Below are 23,905 nucleotides of genomic sequence, written 5' to 3'. Positions count from 1 at the left end.
TGTATTTGAGTAGGTGTCCTGTTTCCTCCCCTCTCCACAGGAGGGCGTTATGGGGCGTCGTCAGTCAGCTGGTAGAGAGCAGGGCCGGTGGTGGATGCCATCGGTAGGACCTGACGTGGAGGAGAGGCCAAAAGGTCCGGTTTCTGGTCCGGGGGGGGGGGGGAAGAGAAAAAAGAGGGGGGAGAGAGGGAGGGGGATTGAAGGTTAGGGTTAGGAGTGGGGGGGATGGAGGGTTAGGGTTAGGGCCTGGGGAGGGGTTTGGTTAGGGTTAGGATAAGAGGCTGGGATAGTGGTAAGGATAAGAGAGAGAGTGGGGGGGGGGGGGGGGGGGGGTTTGGAAAATAAAGGGTTGTTTATATTGAAATTTGGATCTGCAAAAGGAGGGGGAAGCAGTTATTATGACGTCAGATAGAGGGAGAGGAGGGGGCGACAGACCGGAATCACACTCATAGTTTGTAAGCATGAGGAAGATGGGAAAAGGAAGAGGAGAGGAGAACAAGACGACAAAATCTGCCACCATTGTAAACACTTTGGGTTGTTATGGAAGAGCAAGTACATCTTCTGAGTTTTAAAGTACTGTGTCCTGTCCAGCCCTAGTGTAGTAAGGATTGCACTTGTGTAGTACACACACACACACATGTATATGTATTGAACTTTGTGCTTTATTTGGGTCAATGTTCTGGTGAGAGAAGATAAAAGTGGTACAATGGCTCCCTCTGGTGGATGGTTGAAGATAAGACGTTTTTCTAGTAAGTGCTGAGGGAGGTAAAGTTATGTATTAGATGAAAGGTACAAGGAGAATAAAGCAGGGCTAAGAATAAATAAATAAATAAATAAATAAATAAGTGCAAAATCACATCAAGCCATGCATGCAGTAAAATGTTTCACGCCATAAGAATGTACACAATTTTTGTCACACCATGCTGTACATAATCAATATATTTAAATAAGTGCTCAAAGGTTCAAACCATGCCATCACTCAGTAAAACAAGGAATAAAAGTAGGTATATATATGTGTGTGCATAAAGTAAAACAAAGATACCTGGGAGTGTGAAAGATTAAAAGATAGTAAATGAAATAGCTGTAATAGAATAAATAGAGTGATTGATAAAATGGTGGAGATGACTAGAATAAAATAAATAAAAAAATAACTATAATAAAAAGGTAAAATGAGATAATATAATATAATTAAATAATAAAAGTACCCTTTAAAATAAATAAGAATAAATACAATAAATAAGACAGAGAAAATTAATTCATATCACCAGAACAAAGAGATGACCCCGTATTAAAATAAGTGCTAATTGTTTATTGCTTGTTTTTTCAGAGGTAGCATGCGTCGTGTCCCCCTCATCCACCTCCCCCCACACACACCCAGGAGAGTCATTATGTGACATTAAGGCCCTGGGGGATCCGAGTCTTCAGTCTGTCAATCCAGCATCTCTCCCTCCATCTTCGCTGGCCTCCCGTCCACGTCGCACAGGCCTCAAGACCCATGACTGTCATTCCTTGTGTGGAATGAGAGCGGAAGTGGTTTACGAGTGGGGTTTGTAGCCTGCCTTCCCTAATATTGTAAAGGTGTTGTTTGAGCCTGGCCTGTATAGTGTTGACTGTCTCCCCTATGTATAATAAATTACACTGTGTACACTGTAGACAATAGACCACGTTTTTTTCTTTTATAGAGAAGTAGCCATTTACTGAGGTGCCTCTGCCACTGTGGGGGTTGTAGAGAAACTTGGTGTGCTTGAATTTCCATAGGTTTTGTGGTTTGTTTTTATTTTTGTCTTTTCCAAAGGAGGCTTTCACCAATGCATCTCTCAGGTTTTTATTCTTCCTCAGTGCTGAAATGACTCTGTACTCCTTTAATATAGGGTGATCTGTCAAAAAGCGCTGGAAGTTATTTTTCAGTGTGTTATGTAATCCCGTGTATCTGTTGGAAAAGGTTGTGATCAGAGGGACTATTGCACCTGCGCAGCTGTCACCATCCTGTAATGGGCTGTCGCCATTTTGTAATGAGTTATTTCGATTAATTACACCTGTCTCAGTACGGAGGGACGCCAGCGTGCTGCTCTTGATGGACCGGAGGAATCGCCTGGAGTAACCTCTACGTCTCAGACTGGTGAATAGGGTGGAAATTGCATTTTCTAGGTCCTCTGGGCTTGAAGAAATACGGTGGAATCTAATGATTTGTGATTTGACTATACCTTTAAAAGTGTGTTTCGGGTGGTAGCTGGTTTTATGGAGCAACGCGTGGGTGTCCGTCGGTTTGAAGTAGACTCTGGTAAGTAGTTTTTTATTTTGTTCATTGACGTTATGAAAGTAAACTGTGGTATCCAGAAAATTGATTTGTTTTGCATCCAGACTATGTTTGACCTTAATGGAGGGGTGATGATGATTAAGAATTTGTATGAATTGTAAAAACTTTTCTTCTCCATGTTCCCACGCCCCTATAATATCATCTAAAAACCGGAGATAAAACAGAGGCTGGAGGGGACATTTTTGGAGGGCGCTCCTCTCCCACTCACTCATGTAGAGGTTGGCGTAGGAGGGGGCGTATCGGTGTCCCATTGCTGTGCCGTGGACCTGTAGGTAATATTGATTATCAAAGGTAAAATCGTTACATGTTAAACAGATTTCTAGTAATTGTAAGATGTCATCGTCTGGTCTATTCCTGTCTGGATATCTGTTAAAAATAGTGCGAATTGTTTGTAAGCCCATGCGCGTATCAATATTAGTGTATAAACTGTCAATGTCTATGGTAAATAGGATGGCGTTGCTCGGTAAAACCAGCGGTCGGATTTTTTCAATGAAGTGGTAGGTGTCCTTTAAATAACTGGGGTGTCTAACGGAAAGAGGACCTAGAAAGGAGTCGATGTATTGAGAGATATTGTATGTCACGCTGTTGCAGTCGGAGACGATCGGTCTACCCGGGGGGATTTTAAACGGGACCGTCCAAGTCTGCGGCTCTTTATGAATTTTGGGAAGTAGGTAAAAACGCCGTTCACGGGGATCGTCGGGGCCGAATAGAAAGTTGCGTTGTTTGGCTGATATATATTTTTTGTGGTATAAATCTTGAGTTATTGTTCGAATTCTGGTTTGTGTTGTATGTTGGAGGCTAGATTGTATGGGTTTATAATACGTCATGTTTGATAACTGTCTTCTAGCCTCCAGAGCATACTGTTGTTTGTCCATGATGACAATTTTCGACCCTTTGTCCGCAGGTTTTATTATTATGTGGGGGTTGTTCTGAAGTGACCTGATAATTTGAGATTGTTCTTGGTGAGAGGTACTGTTATTTGATGTTACAGGCGGGGAATAACTGTTCATGCTGCGCACGTCTTGTCGAATTAATCGTTTTATTTTTACATCTAGGTATTCCCACGCGGGTTCCCAATTGGAAGGAGAGGTAAATGGTATTTTGTTCGATTTTGTGTTTTGAAAATAATCCAGTAGTTTTATTTTTCTGTGGTACTGATATAGATCTCTGCGCAATTCCTCCGTATCAAAAGTACGTGGAGCTGGGATAAAGGTGAGTCCCTTTTCTAACAATTCAGCTTGAGCCTGAGTGGGTCGGAATAATGTCGCTAAGTTTAGGATGTTGGATTCAGAGGCCCAGCTGAAGTCCGTAGCAGAGGTGGCGATCTGGCTTCGTGTGTGTGCCCGTGAATGAGTCGGACCCGGTGCAGCAGCGGAGGAGGGGGAGGGGAGGGGCAGAGCGGAGGAGGGAGAGAGAGCGCTGCTCTCTTCTCCGGATGCCCGTGTCGGCTGCGGTGGATCTAAAAATTTAGTTGTAGCTCTGCACACCAGTGTTGGAATATTGTTCTAGCTGTGGCGGTTGTCCAGTGAATGTTATCAGGGGTGGTGACAAACTGCTTGGGAGGGATGGGGCTGAGGAAGGGGAGGTGAAGAGAGATGCATTGGTTAATAGCTGCCAAATTTCTCTTCTCCTCCTGTGGAAGGTTGGGTGAATGGTTAATGAGAGGCACAAAAATACCAGCGTTAGGGAAGGCAGTCTGTGCTCTCTTAAATAGCATTCTGAGCTGCTTGTTGGTGGTTTTATGTGGGTCTTGATTTCTGTTGTTAAGCCCCACGGACAGCACCACCACCTTTATGTGTGGATGAGGGGGAGTGTTTTCCAGAAGCCTCCAGAAATGATAAGTTGAGGCCCCTGGGTAGCTGTCTATTTGTAGTTGTGGGTTGTTGTGGGCCGGGATGCGGTTTAGATTGGAGTCTCCTATGAACCAAATTGGTTTCATACCGTGGAGACTCCAGTCCATGAGTTTCGCTCCTGGTCTGGCTCTATGGCATACAGGTGAAAACGTGTCATTAGTGGGATGTTTTTCAGATGCTGGGTACGGCAGGATCGGGTGATTTTGTGGATCCCGCTGGCCAGAGGTAAGTGTAGTTTTTAAGGTGGGAGGATCAGAGAGGTTGTTTTTGTCTGGGTCGTCAGCATTGTTATGCTTTTCAGACTCACATCTCATCATATGTTTCCTCTCCACCAGTGTTACCACTTTCTCTGGCTGGGGATCCGGACTCAGGCCCGATGTTACTGCCGGTCCTGTAGGAGGAGCAGATGGAGAAGGGGTTAGGGCTCTGATAGGTGAGTTTTCCTTCAGAACAGCTACATTTGTTAAGGGGGGTGCAGCTGACACTGACTGATCTTTAAATTGACTTTTTTGTTTTTTAGCACGTTTGCTGAGGCCGGCCCTCCTTTTCTTCTTCTCCCTCCATGGTTTTCCGTTTTTGTGGGGGCTAGTGAAGTCTTCTTCTGACATTGATTGAGACAGGTCAGTGGATTTCTGTCCCGGGAGGGTCTTCCCCTGTCGGGTACTGGTCCGGGAGGGGGGAGCAGAGGTTCCATGTGAGGGGGGGGCCGGAGGGGGGAGAAGTGTCGGAGGAGGAGGAGAGGAACCAGGACCCACTCTGGGAGGGTGGGACTGACTCTGGGATACCACTTTTTGTGTTGTTTCCACCCCAGTGAGTTTTTTAATGTAAACTATGGGGGAAAGTGGCAGCAGGGGACGTTTCTGGTTCAGGAGGGGCCCGGAGGAGCGTTCCATCACCTTGGGTGTGGATTGTTCCTGGGGGGGAGGGAGGCCTGTAAGACCATTTTCATGGCTATTTAGGATGTGTTCGATTAGGGTTGGTTTGGGCCCCAAATGGAGGGATTTCTGGTAGGTCCCTTGTTTTGTGGGCATGGGGAGGGGTGGAAACTCCTGTATGTCTCCCAGATTCAGTTCCCTGGGGCCCCTGTGTGTTGTTGGTGATTCTGTAGGTGGCCGGGGTGGGGTGGTACAGGTAGGTGCTGTAGGCTGTAGTAAGGCCTGTGCTTTCTCCACTGTCTGTGGGCTCAATTTTGCTTTATAGCGTTTTCTGGCCCAGTTAGCTGAAATCTGGAACGCTACGTCATTGTAAGGGTGGCCGCTTACTGTGCTGATTACAGTATCGTAGTGTTTCTGTAGGATGCAGAGGTTTTTCGCCATCCAGGCCTCAGTATTGTTACATACTGCTTGTGTTACTGCATCAGACGGTGAGGAGGGTTTGATAAAAGCTGTCAATTTCTTGACTTGCTTATACATCCCCTGTGGTGGGCTCTGAGTGGCAATAGCATGATCTATTATGTCCTTGTGATGGACGGCCTGTAGCAATTTAAAGAAGGTTTTAGCTGTCTGTCTAGTAGTTGAGTCTAATGCTAATGGTGGAGGGGCTATTGCAACTGCAGGTTCTCTATTTGTTCTACGTGTGTCAGTACATGGGTTTCTGTTAAAAACGTGTCTTCTGTTTTCCACTGCTCGGCTGGATTGGACCGCCTGGGACCTGTGGATAAACACCATAGTTAGAGTGAGGCCTACCTGAGCCTGGGCCCGATGGCTCACCAGGCCGGAGTCCCGTGGCAGCAGTCCTCAGGAACAATTGGTGGTGTTCCACCTGTTTCAATCCTGAAAACAGATTAAAAGTCCATCCACAGTTCAATTGGTGGTTTATGTCCTGCAGGAGATGTTAAAAACGGCTGCCATCCAGGTCTTAGTGGTGATGTTAAAAAAGCCTGTAGCAGGAGGCTCACTCTAACTGTTAAAACAAACTTTATTTAGAAAAAAGGAGTTAAAAAAGCACATTAAAATCCACACCGTGCCGAGCCTGACGGTGGGAAGTTAAAATGCCGATAAAATAGTTAAAAAAGGTCCTTGGTTAGGTCCATACAGCCGAAATGCCCTAACGTTTCGCAGTGTGTACTGCTTCCTCAGAGGGATTTTTTTAGGGTTAGGGTTAGGAATGAGGGTTTTAACCACGATCAGATGCCCATCTAATCCTCCCATAGGGGGTTCATCATCTGCTTAAAATGTATCTCGGACTCTTATATAGGCCTCTTACGCACTAGTAACCTCTGTCATGGTTGTGAAATTTTTTTTATTTTGTTTTAAAGGTATAACTAGGTAGATATTAACATAAACACAGGGCTAGTACATCTTAAAAAGTGTTTATGTCTTAAAAAACATGATTTATAACGGAAAAAGTGGTAACTAGTTCCTGCAATGCATTATGGGTATTAAAGTAAAATATTCGTTTTTTCCATTGCTCATAACTCCAGTTCTGAAGGTCGTAGAGCTCTAGGACCAATTTCATTGGAATCCTTGGGCAAAGACCTTTCCAATGGTGTGCCGCTTATCAGACTCCGCCCCCCGGAAGTGGTAGAAGTCCCGGATTGAAACTTTAAAATCGCCATATCTCCGGAACGGAAGGTCGTAGAAACATGGGACCAAGTCTGGCGTGTTCAGCGACCCCGAATTATGTCAGACGGATCGAGGTTTCAAGTCTCTATGACCTTCCGTTCCCGAGTTATGGATGAAAATGTGTCTACGCATTGATGTGTATGTAGGTTCGAAGTTGCCAAAATTTTCCTAAGGAAGAGAAATATTCTTTTTTTAAATTATGTGAAAGAACTGTGTAAAAAAGGGTTAGGTGAAAAAACTGAGCCTGCTCCCCACCGAAGGTAGGGAGCAGGACATGCACTCTCCACCCTGGGGGCCTGAAATGTCACCACCCGAAGGTGGTGGGGTTTCAAAAAATTAGACTTTCATAGCCTTAAACAGATCAGATTTGCCGCAACGTTTCGGCCTCCGTTGGCCTTCCTCAGGCGGACTGATCTTGCGGCGAAGTGTGGTGCCACATTTGGCCTCTCTTCACTTCTGTCCCTTCTGGCATTTTCCTTTCCCCTGTTTCCTGCTTTCCCTTTTTAACCCTTCCTTTCCTTATTGTAATTATGTCCAAATTTGTTCTTGTGTTTGTCTTACTTGACTTGTATTTGATTCTTCCTATGTGTCTTGTGTTATTTATATTTGTCTCTACTTGAGTTATAAATGTTTACTTTCCCTTTTTCTTGGGTTTCCAACTTGTTCTTCAATTCCCTTTAACTATTTGCTAGTCCTTTCCTCTATTCTGCTCTGTTTCCATCCTTCCTGCTTTCCTTCTTCCTCTTCCCTTTGCCTCACTCTATCCTTTCCTCCCTTTCGCCTCCTTAGGCCCTGTGGCACTGATCCTTCTCCCGTAACTTTTCCCATGTTATACTCTCCCTTATCATTGTGTTTTATTTATTTGGGCTTAGTTTACTTTTGGGTTTAGAGTTATAGCATGGAATCAAATTGGGGTATAGGGACAGCGGGCATTAGATTGGATTAGTTTTAGTGGGCAAGGGTCAAATTAGAATTTAGGCATGAAATTTAGAGTCAAATTAGAATAGGGTAGAAAACTCAAATTAGTATAGGGCTAGAATAATAAATTTTGTAGGGGGACTTTGTTAGGGTTAGGCACATAGGGGTAATGGGTTAGGGTTAGGGCTAGGAATACTGGGTGGGGGGAGGGTTAGGAGTTAGAATAGAAATGCCCCCTCCAAATGGAGGGAACATGCGTGCACGGGCCACAGACCAGGAGGCCAGTGGCCCCTGCTGACTGGTTCGCCTTTGTTATATCAAGTATAATTATGTTTCTTCTTTCCTTTTTCCCTTTTTCCTTTTCCTCTTTCCTTGTTTGGTTTTAACTATCCCTTTATCTGTCCCTTCTCTCTTTCTCTATTTAGTGTTTCTTTCATTCTTGCCCTTACTTTCCTTTTTAATTTGTCATGACTGTGACTTTATATTCTTGCCTTTTTCTTTGGCTTTTTCTTGCCCTTTTCTTTGGCTTTATCTTGGTTTCTTTAGTTTCCTTTGTTTCTCTTTGTTCTTTAGTTATTCTTTGTTTCTTCTTCTTTGTTTTGTCCTCTGTGTGCTTCGGGCGACGCGTTTCGGCTACTACTTGTGCCTTCCTCAGGCCCGCACACAGGAAAAATGGCACCCCCTAAACGTTCACATAAGCACCCCCATATCACATCCTTACACTTCCGTAGTCCCAACCAAACTGACCAACTTGTCATCATATGAATTTATATAGTCATGAATTATTTATCTTTATATAATGAAATATTTATCTTTTTACTATTTATTAGTCTTTAATTATATATTTATATTAGGGTAGGGGATATTAGGGTTAGGCAAGGTGGGGTAGCTGTTAGGGTTAGGGGTATAGACAGGGATAGGGCTAGATAGGTAGGTAGGAGGGAGGGTGGGTGGGTAGGCAGGGACCACCAACCTCCTGCTGGGCACTGGCGAGTTAGGAGTTAGAATAGAAATGCCCCCTCCAAATGGAGGGAACATGCGTGCACGGGCCACAGACCAGGAGGCCAGTGGCCCCTGCTGACTGGTTCGCCTTTGTTATATCAAGTATAATTATGTTTCTTCTTTCCTTTTTCCCTTTTTCCTTTTCCTCTTTCCTTGTTTGGTTTTAACTATCCCTTTATCTGTCCCTTCTCTCTTTCTCTATTTAGTGTTTCTTTCATTCTTGCCCTTACTTTCCTTTTTAATTTGTCATGACTGTGACTTTATATTCTTGCCTTTTTCTTTGGCTTTTTCTTGCCCTTTTCTTTGGCTTTATCTTGGTTTCTTTAGTTTCCTTTGTTTCTCTTTGTTCTTTAGTTATTCTTTGTTTCTTCTTCTTTGTTTTGTCCTCTGTGTGCTTCGGGCGACGCGTTTCGGCTACTACTTGTGCCTTCCTCAGGCCCGCACACAGGAAAAATGGCACCCCCTAAACGTTCACATAAGCACCCCCATATCACATCCTTACACTTCCGTAGTCCCAACCAAACTGACCAACTTGTCATCATATGAATTTATATAGGGTTAGGGTTAGGGTTAGGGTTAGGGTTAGGTGTTAGAATAGAAATGCCCCCTCCAAATGGAGGGAACATGCATGCACGGGCCACAGACCAGGAGGCCAGTGGCCCCTGCTGACTGGTTCGCCTTTGTTATATCAAGTATAAAATTATGTTTTTTCTTTCCTTTTCCCTTTTTCCTTTTCCTCTTTCCTTGTTTGGTTTTAACTATCCCTTTATCTGTCCCTTCTCTCTTTCTCTATTTAGTGTTCCTTTCATTCTTGCCCTTACTTTCCTTTTTAATTTGTCATGACTGTGACTTTATATTCTTGCCTTTTTCTTTGGCTTTTTCTTGCCCTTTTCTTTGGCTTTATCTTGGTTTCTTTAGTTTCCTTTGTTTCTCTTTGTTCTTTAGTTATTCTTTGTTTCTTCTTCTTTGCTTTGTCCTCTGTGTGCTTCGGGCGACGCGTTTCGGCTACTACTTGTGCCTTCTTCAGGCCCGCACACAGGAATAATGGCACCCCCTTCACGTTTCACATAAGCACCCCCATAACACATCCTTACACTTCCCTAGTCCCAACCAAACTGACCAACTTGTCCTCATCATGAAATATTTATCTTTTTATTATTTATTAGGTTTTAGTTATATATTATTTATAATAGGGTAGGGGATATTAGGGTTAGGCAAGGTGGGGTAGATGTTAGGGTTAGGGGTATAGACAGGGATAGGGCTAGATAGGTGGGTAGGAGGGAGGGTGGGTGGGTAGGCAGGGACCACCAACCTCCTGCTGGGCACTGGCCAGTTAGGTGTTAGAATAGAAATGCCCCCTCCAAATGGAGGGAACATGCGTGCACGGGCCACAGACCAGGAGGCCAGTGGCCCCTGCTGACTGGTTCGCCTTTGTTATATCAAGTATAAATTATGTTTTTTCTTTCCTTTTCCCTTTTTCTTTTTCCTCTTTCCTTGTTTGGTTTTAACTATCCCTTTATCTGTCCCTTCTCTCTTTCTCTATTTAGTGTTCCTTTCATTCTTGCCCTTACTTTCCTTTTTAATTTGTCATGACTGTGACTTTATATTCTTGCCTTTTTCTTTGGCTTTTTCTTGCCCTTTTCTTTGGCTTTATCTTGGTTTCTTTAGTTTCCTTTGTTTCTCTTTGTTCTTTAGTTATTCTTTGTTTCTTCTTCTTTGCTTTGTCCTCTGTGTGCTTCGGGCGACGCGTTTCGGCTACTACTTGTGCCTTCTTCAGGCCCGCACACAGGAATAATGGCACCCCCTTCACGTTTCACATAAGCACCCCCATAACACATCCTTACACTTCCCTAGTCCCAACCAAACTGACCAACTTGTCCTCATCATGAAATATTTATCTTTTTATTATTTATTAGGTTTTAGTTATATATTATTTATAATAGGGTAGGGGATATTAGGGTTAGGCAAGGTGGGGTAGATGTTAGGGTTAGGGGTATAGACAGGGATAGGGCTAGATAGGTGGGTAGGAGGGAGGGTGGGTGGGTAGGCAGGGACCACCAACCTCCTGCTGGGCACTGGCCAGTTAGGTGTTAGAATAGAAATGCCCCCTCCAAATGGAGGGAACATGCATGCACGGGCCACAGACCAGGAGGCCAGTGGCCCCTGCTGACTGGTTCGCCTTTGTTATATCAAGTATAAAATTATGTTTTTTCTTTCCTTTTCCCTTTTTCCTTTTCCTCTTTCCTTGTTTGGTTTTAACTATCCCTTTATCTGTCCCTTCTCTCTTTCTCTATTTAGTGTTCCTTTCATTCTTGCCCTTACTTTCCTTTTTAATTTGTCATGACTGTGACTTTATATTCTTGCCTTTTTCTTTGGCTTTTTCTTGCCCTTTTCTTTGGCTTTATCTTGGTTTCTTTAGTTTCCTTTGTTTCTCTTTGTTCTTTAGTTATTCTTTGTTTCTTCTTCTTTGCTTTGTCCTCTGTGTGCTTCGGGCGACGCGTTTCGGCTACTACTTGTGCCTTCTTCAGGCCCGCACACAGGAATAATGGCACCCCCTTCACGTTTCACATAAGCACCCCCATAACACATCCTTACACTTCCCTAGTCCCAACCAAACTGACCAACTTGTCCTCATCATGAAATATTTATCTTTTTATTATTTATTAGGTTTTAGTTATATATTATTTATAATAGGGTAGGGGATATTAGGGTTAGGCAAGGTGGGGTAGATGTTAGGGTTAGGGGTATAGACAGGGATAGGGCTAGATAGGTGGGTAGGAGGGAGGGTGGGTGGGTAGGCAGGGACCACCAACCTCCTGCTGGGCACTGGCCAGTTAGGTGTTAGAATAGAAATGCCCCCTCCAAATGGAGGGTTAGGGTTAGGGTTAGGGTTAGGAGATGAAGGATTAAACTGCCCCCTCCGACTGAGGAAAGCAGGAGCTGCACGGTCCTTCCCCCACCTGGACTCATCCTGGAACCGGACCCGCCTGTCGTCGAAGTCCGGTCGTCGTCGGCGGCGATCACGCTGCACCACCGTCCACCGGCCGTCCATCGTAGCAGGTAGGTAAGTAACAGGTAGGTTGTGTAATATGTATTTATGTTTATGTGTGTGTATTTATGTCTTAACAGTCTTATTGTGTTCCTTTCACAGGTAAAAATGTCCGTATAAAAGGTAAGTCTGTAATGTGTATTGTGTGAGTGTAAGGTGTAAAATTGTCCTTTCAATAAAAAAATATCTCCCAGAAACGTCCTGGTTAAGGTCTCCAAGTCTTTAATGATGAAAAATAAAACAGTACAAAAAGAAAACGCCCGCACCGCGGTGTAAAAATATCCAAAGAAAATAACAAAATGCCGTCCCAGTGACAGCGAGTGGTTAAGCTAATATTAGCTTACACTTAGCTAACCCTCACTCGCCAAGTTCGGCGAGAATCAAAAATACAAAGAAAAGGAAAGAAAAGAAACGAAACAGCGTGCTGTCGACAACGTTTCGACCGTCAATCGGTCTTCTTCAGGTCTTAAAGCACGCTACATATGCAAATAAATTCAAAGTAATTATTAACATAACCAAACCTGCAGGTGTTGTTATGTGCATCGCCATTGGCAGACTGAGCTATGTTCGCGGGGCTGCCAGGTTAACCCCGCTAGTACTTCCGGTTCAGGAAGTGCACCGACGATAGCCGTCCGTAACCTAGCTAGCATGCTAAGCGGACGGATCGTCCATAAATAACCAGGAACGTAAATATAATACAGAATAAATAAACAGTGGCCAACATAAGAACATAGAAAAGTTAACGTTTAAATAACATGGCCGTAAAGACCGTCCCGCGGTCATAGAAAAGATAGATCAACGGCCGGAGCGGAGAATATGCTCCGGCCGGTCCGGCTGTAAAAACAGTCCGCGGTTCACTTACCCTCCTAATCGTTCCGTCATTATATCCAAAGACGGCACAGCACAGAATAATCATGATAAATAATAGAACAACTCAAATCATCATTAAATAATCTAGAGCAGACAGAGTGAGTGAGGTCGTGGTGAAAGCTGAGAAAGTAAAACGGCAAATAGACGGATTGAAGAGGGTAATTAGGTTTAGGGCCAGATAAAATAAATAAATTAGGGTTAGAAATAATAAAATAATATAAAATAATTCCACTAACGGTTAGGGTTAGGGATACCTAGGGGTATGGTTATGGTTAGGGTTACCACGGGGTAGGGCTAGGTTAAGAATAGTAGTTATAGAGGTTAGGGTTAGGGTTATCTACCGGTGTGGTCCTAAATTCAAAAGTATTAATTGTATTTCAAATTAAGTCCCCCTGGCTCCTTTGTGCCCAACAATCTAATCCAAAACCGCTCCACCTTCTTGCGTTCACCATCAGACCATAACTCATTACTCTGTAATCCAGCCATTCTAACAGCTTGCAAACCATGTAAAAGAAAATGTTTCACCAGTAAAGTATGTACCTCCTTACCATTGCGGATATTGTACCGGTGTTGCATCATTCTAGTGGACAGTGAATTTTTAGTCTCACCAACATACTTTACACCACATTTAACACAATATATTAGATAAACACAATTCACAGTGCTCGGATTGAACCTTTGCAAAACGGGAAAAAGCGTGTTTCCCCTGTTGTTCCTCACAAAGGTAAGTGAGGAAAACTGTTTGTCCAGGAGCTGAGGTTTGCGGGAGGTCAGAGGTCGAAGTTTCGCCCTCACCAAGTAGTCCTTCAGGTTGCGGTTCCTCCTGTAGGCTGATATGATCCTGGAGTGTGGGAATAGTCTCTGTGTAGCACCATCACAACAGTTTTCAAAATTGTCCTTACATATTCTATTCAAAAGTTTATTACTTGTGTTAAATGTAGAAATCAGAGGAACAAACTTTCCATGGCACTCTTCCCTTTTGTTCAAAAAGGTACGAAGGGAATGTCTCAAGAAAGATCTGGAATAGCCCCTTTTCCTTAAACATTTAAACAGTATTTTCACAGCATTAATAAAGTCCTGATGCTGTGTGCAAATCCTCCAGAAACGCAACAGTTGGGCTTTAATAAGTCCCCTAAACGTGTGAGTAGGATGGAAACTGTCCTTGTAAAGCAAGGCATGTGTGTCTGTTTTTTTAAAGAAAACTTTAACATCCAACTTACCCGTGATGCAAAAGCTGGGGCCCTTATAAACTGTGGTATCAAGAAAGTCAATAGTGGTGTCGTCTGTTTCAGACTTCAGAGTGATAGAAGGATCATGAGAGTTCAAAGTATGCAAAAACAGTTCAAAATCCTCCCTGGATCTGTCCCACACACCCCAAATATCATCTAAGTAACGAAAATAATAAAGTGGCCTGTGCTGACATTTGGCAAATACTTGCTCCTCCCATGCAGCCATAAAAATATTGGCATAGGCCGGAGCAAAGCGTTTCCCCATAGCTGTGCCTTTAATTTGGAGGTAATACTTTTGATCAAAAACAAAATCATTCCTCCTCAAATTAATCTCTAACAATTGAAGTAATTCACTATCTGGTCTGCAGGGGTCAGGATACCTCAAGAAAATGTTTTTAACGGCATTAATACCTGCTGTGATGTCAATGTTGGTGTAAAGACTATCAACATCCATAGAAAAAAAGAAAAAAGAGGTGGGAAGAATTAGTGTTTTAATTAAATCAACAAAATGATAAGTGTCTTTAATATAGGAAGGATGTTTGATAGACAGAGGGTTAAGATAATAGTCTAACAATTGGGCCGTGTAGTAGGTTTCACTCCCACAATCTGAAACAATAGGCCGGCCAGGAGGAATATGAAAAGGCACTGTCCATTTTGCCGGATCTTTATGTATTTTAGGGAGAATATAAAAGCGGCGCTCCCGTGGTTGTACATCCCCCCTCAAAAACTTAAGTTGGCTTGAAGTAATGAATTTCTTCTTTTTTAACATGATTAATATATCGTTTACCATACCAACTGTATCTTTATAAATCGGTTGATTAAGTTTTCTATAATAAGTGGTGTCATTCAATTGTCTCTCCACCTCAAATATATATTGATCCCGATCCATAATGACAATAGCAGAACCTTTATCTGCTGGCTTGATGACTATGTGTTTAGTATTAATTAATTCTTTTAAAGCCAAAACTTCCCCCGGTGATAAATTATGATCCTCTCTGATTGGCTGACAGTACTTGTAGAATTTTTTAAATGCTTTCTGATCATGCTCTATTAATTTATGTATTTCATCTGGGATCTCAGCAGGACGTGGCACCCAAAGTGAGGGCAAGACAAAAGGTTTATGTGGTTTGTCCTGTGAGTCCCTGAAATAATAGGCCAATTTTAATTTCCTATGATAGCCCTGTAAATCCCACTGAAATTGTAACTTCTGACCCCTGCCCAGACCGATAGTAGGAACAAAAGTAAGGCCACGTTGGAGTAAATTATATTGAACCTTAGAAAGAGAGAATTTGTTAGACAGAACAATGACAGTTTGTGGGGCAGACTGATGTCCTACAGTAACCCTCTCACAGACCGGACTTAGAGGGCTGTGGAGTTTAAAAAGGACATCCAATGGGTAAACATGTCCCTACCCGTCTCCTCCGTCCAATGAACGTCGTCCCCCTCCGTTGTGAACTGGTCCTCAGGCAGAGCTGGAATGTGGGAAACATTCCTGGCGAGGTACTGGTTGAGGACCCTTAGGTTCTCCTGCTCCCCCTCCGGAAGGTTGGAGGAGAAGTTGACCAATGGCACCCAGATGTCCGCGAAGGGAAACTTCTTCTTGGTGGACCTGATGGCTGCCTGCACCGTCTTGACCGTCGTCTCCTTAGACTTGTTGGACCTTGCATTAATGCCAAAGGCCAAAACCACCTTCTCCAAGGTGATGTCGGTTGGGGGCCATGTCTTCTCCATCAGAGCTTGAGCATGGCGGAAATGGCTCCCGGGGTAACACTCTATTTGTAAGTTCTCATTAAAAAAGTCAGGTAACTTGCTAAGGTTAGAGTCCCCCATAATGAGCCATTTTTTAGACACCACTAAGGACCAATCAGTCAATTTCCTCTGTGTGTTAATATGGCGCCTCACCTGAAAGCGCTGTGGTCCTGGGCTTGGAAAGTGGTCAGAGGAGTCCTCGAAGAGCTCGTCATTGTCCAGCTCCGTCCCGTCCTCTCTGTGAACGTGGACAACCGGAGAACCTGCTACACTACCTGGTGAAGCAGAAGAAGAGTCATACAAAATAGGTGACAACTGACCTACTGAGTCAGTATCACGGCGGCCCAAGGTGTGAGTCGCTTCTGCATAGGTGGAGTCTCTGACTGGAGTCTCCATGACGACCCTGTTGTCCATCTCCTCCTCCCTCTCCAGAAAAAGATCCTCCTCCCGTCGGAGCACCACCCCCCGAGGTCTCCTGCCCCCGCGCTCTCTGGCCTCCTGGGGACTAACAGGACCTGGGGAGGGGCTCAACCAGTCACTGACAGGGGGATCAGTCATTGTGGCTACAGATACCGAAGGCTTAGACCTCCTTTTAACGTCACTGTTCATCTGTAACTGGGGGGATACCTGCACCGAGGTCGAGGCGGTGTGTTTCCTCGGGGCCCCTGATTCTGTGTCCGCTCCCCCAGCGACCACTCGTGCCGTGATGAGGGCCTCAGCATGGTCAATGTTGTCCTGTGAGAGGCGTGGCAAATTGCGCCTAGCCCACCGTACCGCCACCTGGAAAGCCCCCTTCCAGTCAGGGACCAGGCGGTCAGGTAGGTCTGCTAACAGATCATCTAACACAGTCTTATAGTGGTCCATTAGAATAGTCAATGTATTGTAGCCCCAATTATCAGCATTCCCCTTGATCATATCTAAAGTGTTCACAGAAGGGGCTGCCGGTCTGATCATATTAGTAAGAGTGTGCACCATATTAGCAATCATTTTGGGCTCAGCTTTATCTGGTCCTGGTGCAACATTTTGTAAGTGATGAACAACTTTAATAATCATATGCATCTTACGAATCAGGCCGCCAAGCTGAGGGTCCGCAGGTTGCCGCCTGACTCCATCCTCCTGGTTGGTGAACCTCCGAGGAAAGGTGCGTGTGGAGGTTGGTTCTCGATAGGGTTGGCGGTTCCTTACCACCTCTGCGTAGGTGCGGGACTGGGGCCCAGAACCCCGGAAGGCCCGTGAGGGAGGCGCTGGCCGGTTAGGAGATGAAGGATTAAACTGCCCCCTCCGACTGAGGAAAGCAGGAGCTGCACGGTCCTTCCCCCACCTGGACTCATCCTGGAACCGGACCCGCCTGTCGTCGAAGTCCGGTCGTCGTCGGCGGCGATCACGCTGCACCACCGTCCACCGGCCGTCCATCGTAGCAGGTAGGTAAGTAACAGGTAGGTTGTGTAATATGTATTTATGTTTATGTGTGTGTATTTATGTCTTAACAGTCTTATTGTGTTCCTTTCACAGGTAAAAATGTCCGTATAAAAGGTAAGTCTGTAATGTGTATTGTGTGAGTGTAAGGTGTAAAATTGTCCTTTCAATAAAAAAATATCTCCCAGAAACGTCCTGGTTAAGGTCTCCAAGTCTTTAATGATGAAAAATAAAACAGTACAAAAAGAAAACGCCCGCACCGCGGTGTAAAAATATCCAAAGAAAATAACAAAATGCCGTCCCAGTGACAGCGAGTGGTTAAGCTAATATTAGCTTACACTTAGCTAACCCTCACTCGCCAAGTTCGGCGAGAATCAAAAATACAAAGAAAAGGAAAGAAAAGAAACGAAACAGCGTGCTGTCGACAACGTTTCGACCGTCAATCGGTCTTCTTCAGGTCTTAAAGCACGCTACATATGCAAATAAATTCAAAGTAATTATTAACATAACCAAACCTGCAGGTGTTGTTATGTGCATCGCCATTGGCAGACTGAGCTATGTTCGCGGGGCTGCCAGGTTAACCCCGCTAGTACTTCCGGTTCAGGAAGTGCACCGACGATAGCCGTCCGTAACCTAGCTAGCATGCTAAGCGGACGGATCGTCCATAAATAACCAGGAACGTAAATATAATACAGAATAAATAAACAGTGGCCAACATAAGAACATAGAAAAGTTAACGTTTAAATAACATGGCCGTAAAGACCGTCCCGCGGTCATAGAAAAGATAGATCAACGGCCGGAGCGGAGAATATGCTCCGGCCGGTCCGGCTGTAAAAACAGTCCGCGGTTCACTTACCCTCCTAATCGTTCCGTCATTATATCCAAAGACGGCACAGCACAGAATAATCATGATAAATAATAGAACAACTCAAATCATCATTAAATAATCTAGAGCAGACAGAGTGAGTGAGGTCGTGGTGAAAGCTGAGAAAGTAAAACGGCAAATAGACGGATTGAAGAGGGTAATTAGGTTTAGGGCCAGATAAAATAAATAAATTAGGGTTAGAAATAATAAAATAATATAAAATAATTCCACTAACGGTTAGGGTTAGGGATACCTAGGGGTATGGTTATGGTTAGGGTTACCACGGGGTAGGGCTAGGTTAAGAATAGTAGTTATAGAGGTTAGGGTTAGGGTTATCTACCGGTGTGGTCCTAAATTCAAAAGTATTAATTGTATTTCAAATTAAGTCCCCCTGGCTCCTTTGTGCCCAACAATCTAATCCAAAACCGCTCCACCTTCTTGCGTTCACCATCAGACCATAACTCATTACTCTGTAATCCAGCCATTCTAACAGCTTGCAAACCATGTAAAAGAAAATGTTTCACCAGTAAAGTATGTACCTCCTTACCATTGCGGATATTGTACCGGTGTTGCATCATTCTAGTGGACAGTGAATTTTTAGTCTCACCAACATACTTTACACCACATTTAACACAATATATTAGATAAACACAATTCACAGTGCTCGGATTGAACCTTTGCAAAACGGGAAAAAGCGTGTTTCCCCTGTTGTTCCTCACAAAGGTAAGTGAGGAAAACTGTTTGTCCAGGAGCTGAGGTTTGCGGGAGGTCAGAGGTCGAAGTTTCGCCCTCACCAAGTAGTCCTTCAGGTTGCGGGTTAGGGTTAGGGTTAGGAATGAGGGTTTTAACCACGATCAGATGCCCATCTAATCCTCCCATAGGGGGTTCATCATCTGCTTAAAATGTATCTCGGACTCTTATATAGGCCTCTTACGCACTAGTAACCTCTGTCATGGTTGTGAAATTTTTTTTATTTTGTTTTAAAGGTATAACTAGGTAGATATTAACATAAACACAGGGCTAGTACATCTTAAAAAGTGTTTATGTCTTAAAAAACATGATTTATAACGGAAAAAGTGGTAACTAGTTCCTGCAATGCATTATGGGTATTAAAGTAAAATATTCGTTTTTTTCCATTGCTCATAACTCCAGTTCTGAAGGTCGTAGAGCTCTAGGACCAATTTCATTGGAATCCTTGGGCAAAGACCTTTCCAATGGTGTGCCGCTTATCAGACTCCGCCCCCCGGAAGTGGTAGAAGTCCCGGATTGAAACTTTAAAATCGCCATATCTCCGGAACGGAAGGTCGTAGAAACATGGGACCAAGTCTGGCGTGTTCAGCGACCCCGAATTATGTCAGACGGATCGAGGTTTCAAGTCTCTATGACCTTCCGTTCCCGAGTTATGGATGAAAATGTGTCTACGCATTGATGTGTATGTAGGTTCGAAGTTGCCAAAATTTTCCTAAGGAAGAGAAATATTCTTTTTTTAAATTATGTGAAAGAACTGTGTAAAAAAGGGTTAGGTGAAAAAACTGAGCCTGCTCCCCACCGAAGGTAGGGAGCAGGACATGCACTCTCCACCCTGGGGGCCTGAAATGTCACCACCCGAAGGTGGTGGGGTTTCAAAAAATTAGACTTTCATAGCCTTAAACAGATCAGATTTGCCGCAACGTTTCGGCCTCCGTTGGCCTTCCTCAGGCGGACTGATCTTGCGGCGAAGTGTGGTGCCACATTTGGCCTCTCTTCACTTCTGTCCCTTCTGGCATTTTCCTTTCCCCTGTTTCCTGCTTTCCCTTTTTAACCCTTCCTTTCCTTATTGTAATTATGTCCAAATTTGTTCTTGTGTTTGTCTTACTTGACTTGTATTTGATTCTTCCTATGTGTCTTGTGTTATTTATATTTGTCTCTACTTGAGTTATAAATGTTTACTTTCCCTTTTTCTTGGGTTTCCAACTTGTTCTTCAATTCCCTTTAACTATTTGCTAGTCCTTTCCTCTATTCTGCTCTGTTTCCATCCTTCCTGCTTTCCTTCTTCCTCTTCCCTTTGCCTCACTCTATCCTTTCCTCCCTTTCGCCTCCTTAGGCCCTGTGGCACTGATCCTTCTCCCGTAACTTTTCCCATGTTATACTCTCCCTTATCATTGTGTTTTATTTATTTGGGCTTAGTTTACTTTTGGGTTTAGAGTTATAGCATGGAATCAAATTGGGGTATAGGGACAGCGGGCATTAGATTGGATTAGTTTTAGTGGGCAAGGGTCAAATTAGAATTTAGGCATGAAATTTAGAGTCAAATTAGAATAGGGTAGAAAACTCAAATTAGTATAGGGCTAGAATAATAAATTTTGTAGGGGGACTTTGTTAGGGTTAGGCACATAGGGGTAATGGGTTAGGGTTAGGGCTAGGAATACTGGGTGGGGGGAGGGTTAGGAGTTAGAATAGAAATGCCCCCTCCAAATGGAGGGAACATGCGTGCACGGGCCACAGACCAGGAGGCCAGTGGCCCCTGCTGACTGGTTCGCCTTTGTTATATCAAGTATAATTATGTTTCTTCTTTCCTTTTTCCCTTTTTCCTTTTCCTCTTTCCTTGTTTGGTTTTAACTATCCCTTTATCTGTCCCTTCTCTCTTTCTCTATTTAGTGTTTCTTTCATTCTTGCCCTTACTTTCCTTTTTAATTTGTCATGACTGTGACTTTATATTCTTGCCTTTTTCTTTGGCTTTTTCTTGCCCTTTTCTTTGGCTTTATCTTGGTTTCTTTAGTTTCCTTTGTTTCTCTTTGTTCTTTAGTTATTCTTTGTTTCTTCTTCTTTGTTTTGTCCTCTGTGTGCTTCGGGCGACGCGTTTCGGCTACTACTTGTGCCTTCCTCAGGCCCGCACACAGGAAAAATGGCACCCCCTAAACGTTCACATAAGCACCCCCATATCACATCCTTACACTTCCGTAGTCCCAACCAAACTGACCAACTTGTCATCATATGAATTTATATAGGGTTAGGGTTAGGGTTAGGGTTAGGGTTAGGTGTTAGAATAGAAATGCCCCCTCCAAATGGAGGGAACATGCATGCACGGGCCACAGACCAGGAGGCCAGTGGCCCCTGCTGACTGGTTCGCCTTTGTTATATCAAGTATAAAATTATGTTTTTTCTTTCCTTTTCCCTTTTTCCTTTTCCTCTTTCCTTGTTTGGTTTTAACTATCCCTTTATCTGTCCCTTCTCTCTTTCTCTATTTAGTGTTCCTTTCATTCTTGCCCTTACTTTCCTTTTTAATTTGTCATGACTGTGACTTTATATTCTTGCCTTTTTCTTTGGCTTTTTCTTGCCCTTTTCTTTGGCTTTATCTTGGTTTCTTTAGTTTCCTTTGTTTCTCTTTGTTCTTTAGTTATTCTTTGTTTCTTCTTCTTTGCTTTGTCCTCTGTGTGCTTCGGGCGACGCGTTTCGGCTACTACTTGTGCCTTCTTCAGGCCCGCACACAGGAATAATGGCACCCCCTTCACGTTTCACATAAGCACCCCCATAACACATCCTTACACTTCCCTAGTCCCAACCAAACTGACCAACTTGTCCTCATCATGAAATATTTATCTTTTTATTATTTATTAGGTTTTAGTTATATATTATTTATAATAGGGTAGGGGATATTAGGGTTAGGCAAGGTGGGGTAGATGTTAGGGTTAGGGGTATAGACAGGGATAGGGCTAGATAGGTGGGTAGGAGGGAGGGTGGGTGGGTAGGCAGGGACCACCAACCTCCTGCTGGGCACTGGCCAGTTAGGTGTTAGAATAGAAATGCCCCCTCCAAATGGAGGGAACATGCATGCACGGGCCACAGACCAGGAGGCCAGTGGCCCCTGCTGACTGGTTCGCCTTTGTTATATCAAGTATAAAATTATGTTTTTTCTTTCCTTTTCCCTTTTTCCTTTTCCTCTTTCCTTGTTTGGTTTTAACTATCCCTTTATCTGTCCCTTCTCTCTTTCTCTATTTAGTGTTCCTTTCATTCTTGCCCTTACTTTCCTTTTTAATTTGTCATGACTGTGACTTTATATTCTTGCCTTTTTCTTTGGCTTTTTCTTGCCCTTTTCTTTGGCTTTATCTTGGTTTCTTTAGTTTCCTTTGTTTCTCTTTGTTCTTTAGTTATTCTTTGTTTCTTCTTCTTTGCTTTGTCCTCTGTGTGCTTCGGGCGACGCGTTTCGGCTACTACTTGTGCCTTCTTCAGGCCCGCACACAGGAATAATGGCACCCCCTTCACGTTTCACATAAGCACCCCCATAACACATCCTTACACTTCCCTAGTCCCAACCAAACTGACCAACTTGTCCTCATCATGAAATATTTATCTTTTTATTATTTATTAGGTTTTAGTTATATATTATTTATAATAGGGTAGGGGATATTAGGGTTAGGCAAGGTGGGGTAGATGTTAGGGTTAGGGGTATAGACAGGGATAGGGCTAGATAGGTGGGTAGGAGGGAGGGTGGGTGGGTAGGCAGGGACCACCAACCTCCTGCTGGGCACTGGCCAGTTAGGTGTTAGAATAGAAATGCCCCCTCCAAATGGAGGGAACATGCATGCACGGGCCACAGACCAGGAGGCCAGTGGCCCCTGCTGACTGGTTCGCCTTTGTTATATCAAGTATAAAATTATGTTTTTTCTTTCCTTTTCCCTTTTTCCTTTTCCTCTTTCCTTGTTTGGTTTTAACTATCCCTTTATCTGTCCCTTCTCTCTTTCTCTATTTAGTGTTCCTTTCATTCTTGCCCTTACTTTCCTTTTTAATTTGTCATGACTGTGACTTTATATTCTTGCCTTTTTCTTTGGCTTTTTCTTGCCCTTTTCTTTGGCTTTATCTTGGTTTCTTTAGTTTCCTTTGTTTCTCTTTGTTCTTTAGTTATTCTTTGTTTCTTCTTCTTTGCTTTGTCCTCTGTGTGCTTCGGGCGACGCGTTTCGGCTACTACTTGTGCCTTCTTCAGGCCCGCACACAGGAATAATGGCACCCCCTTCACGTTTCACATAAGCACCCCCATAACACATCCTTACACTTCCCTAGTCCCAACCAAACTGACCAACTTGTCCTCATCATGAAATATTTATCTTTTTATTATTTATTAGGTTTTAGTTATATATTATTTATAATAGGGTAGGGGATATTAGGGTTAGGCAAGGTGGGGTAGATGTTAGGGTTAGGGGTATAGACAGGGATAGGGCTAGATAGGTGGGTAGGAGGGAGGGTGGGTGGGTAGGCAGGGACCACCAACCTCCTGCTGGGCACTGGCCAGTTAGGTGTTAGAATAGAAATGCCCCCTCCAAATGGAGGGAACATGCATGCACGGGCCACAGACCAGGAGGCCAGTGGCCCCTGCTGACTGGTTCGCCTTTGTTATATCAAGTATAAAATTATGTTTTTTCTTTCCTTTTCCCTTTTTCCTTTTCCTCTTTCCTTGTTTGGTTTTAACTATCCCTTTATCTGTCCCTTCTCTCTTTCTCTATTTAGTGTTCCTTTCATTCTTGCCCTTACTTTCCTTTTTAATTTGTCATGACTGTGACTTTATATTCTTGCCTTTTTCTTTGGCTTTTTCTTGCCCTTTTCTTTGGCTTTATCTTGGTTTCTTTAGTTTCCTTTGTTTCTCTTTGTTCTTTAGTTATTCTTTGTTTCTTCTTCTTTGCTTTGTCCTCTGTGTGCTTCGGGCGACGCGTTTCGGCTACTACTTGTGCCTTCTTCAGGCCCGCACACAGGAATAATGGCACCCCCTTCACGTTTCACATAAGCACCCCCATAACACATCCTTACACTTCCCTAGTCCCAACCAAACTGACCAACTTGTCCTCATCATGAAATATTTATCTTTTTATTATTTATTAGGTTTTAGTTATATATTATTTATAATAGGGTAGGGGATATTAGGGTTAGGCAAGGTGGGGTAGATGTTAGGGTTAGGGGTATAGACAGGGATAGGGCTAGATAGGTGGGTAGGAGGGAGGGTGGGTGGGTAGGCAGGGACCACCAACCTCCTGCTGGGCACTGGCCAGTTAGGTGTTAGAATAGAAATGCCCCCTCCAAATGGAGGGAACATGCATGCACGGGC

General features: G+C 43.7%; 1 protein-coding gene across 1 annotated transcript; it reads right to left on the bottom strand.

Moving 5' to 3' along the window:
• Positions 1-358: 358 nt before the first annotated feature.
• LOC121609712 lies at positions 359-6,250 on the bottom strand. The gene is made up of 2 exons (XM_041941414.1): positions 5,856-6,250; positions 359-4,561 (listed from the first exon to the last, which is right to left on the bottom strand). The coding sequence occupies exon 2, from the start codon at positions 3,325-3,327 to the stop codon at positions 1,387-1,389; it is 1,941 nt and encodes a 646-aa protein (XP_041797348.1). The 5' UTR covers positions 3,328-4,561; positions 5,856-6,250; the 3' UTR covers positions 359-1,386.
• Between the last annotated feature and the right edge of the window lie 17,655 nt (positions 6,251-23,905).

Source organism: Chelmon rostratus, chromosome 7 (genome assembly GCF_017976325.1).
Source record: "Chelmon rostratus isolate fCheRos1 chromosome 7, fCheRos1.pri, whole genome shotgun sequence".
NCBI lineage: Eukaryota > Metazoa > Chordata > Actinopteri > Chaetodontiformes > Chaetodontidae > Chelmon > Chelmon rostratus.
Note: the sequence above shows the minus strand (reverse complement) of the source record. Positions and strands in the feature narration are given on the sequence as shown.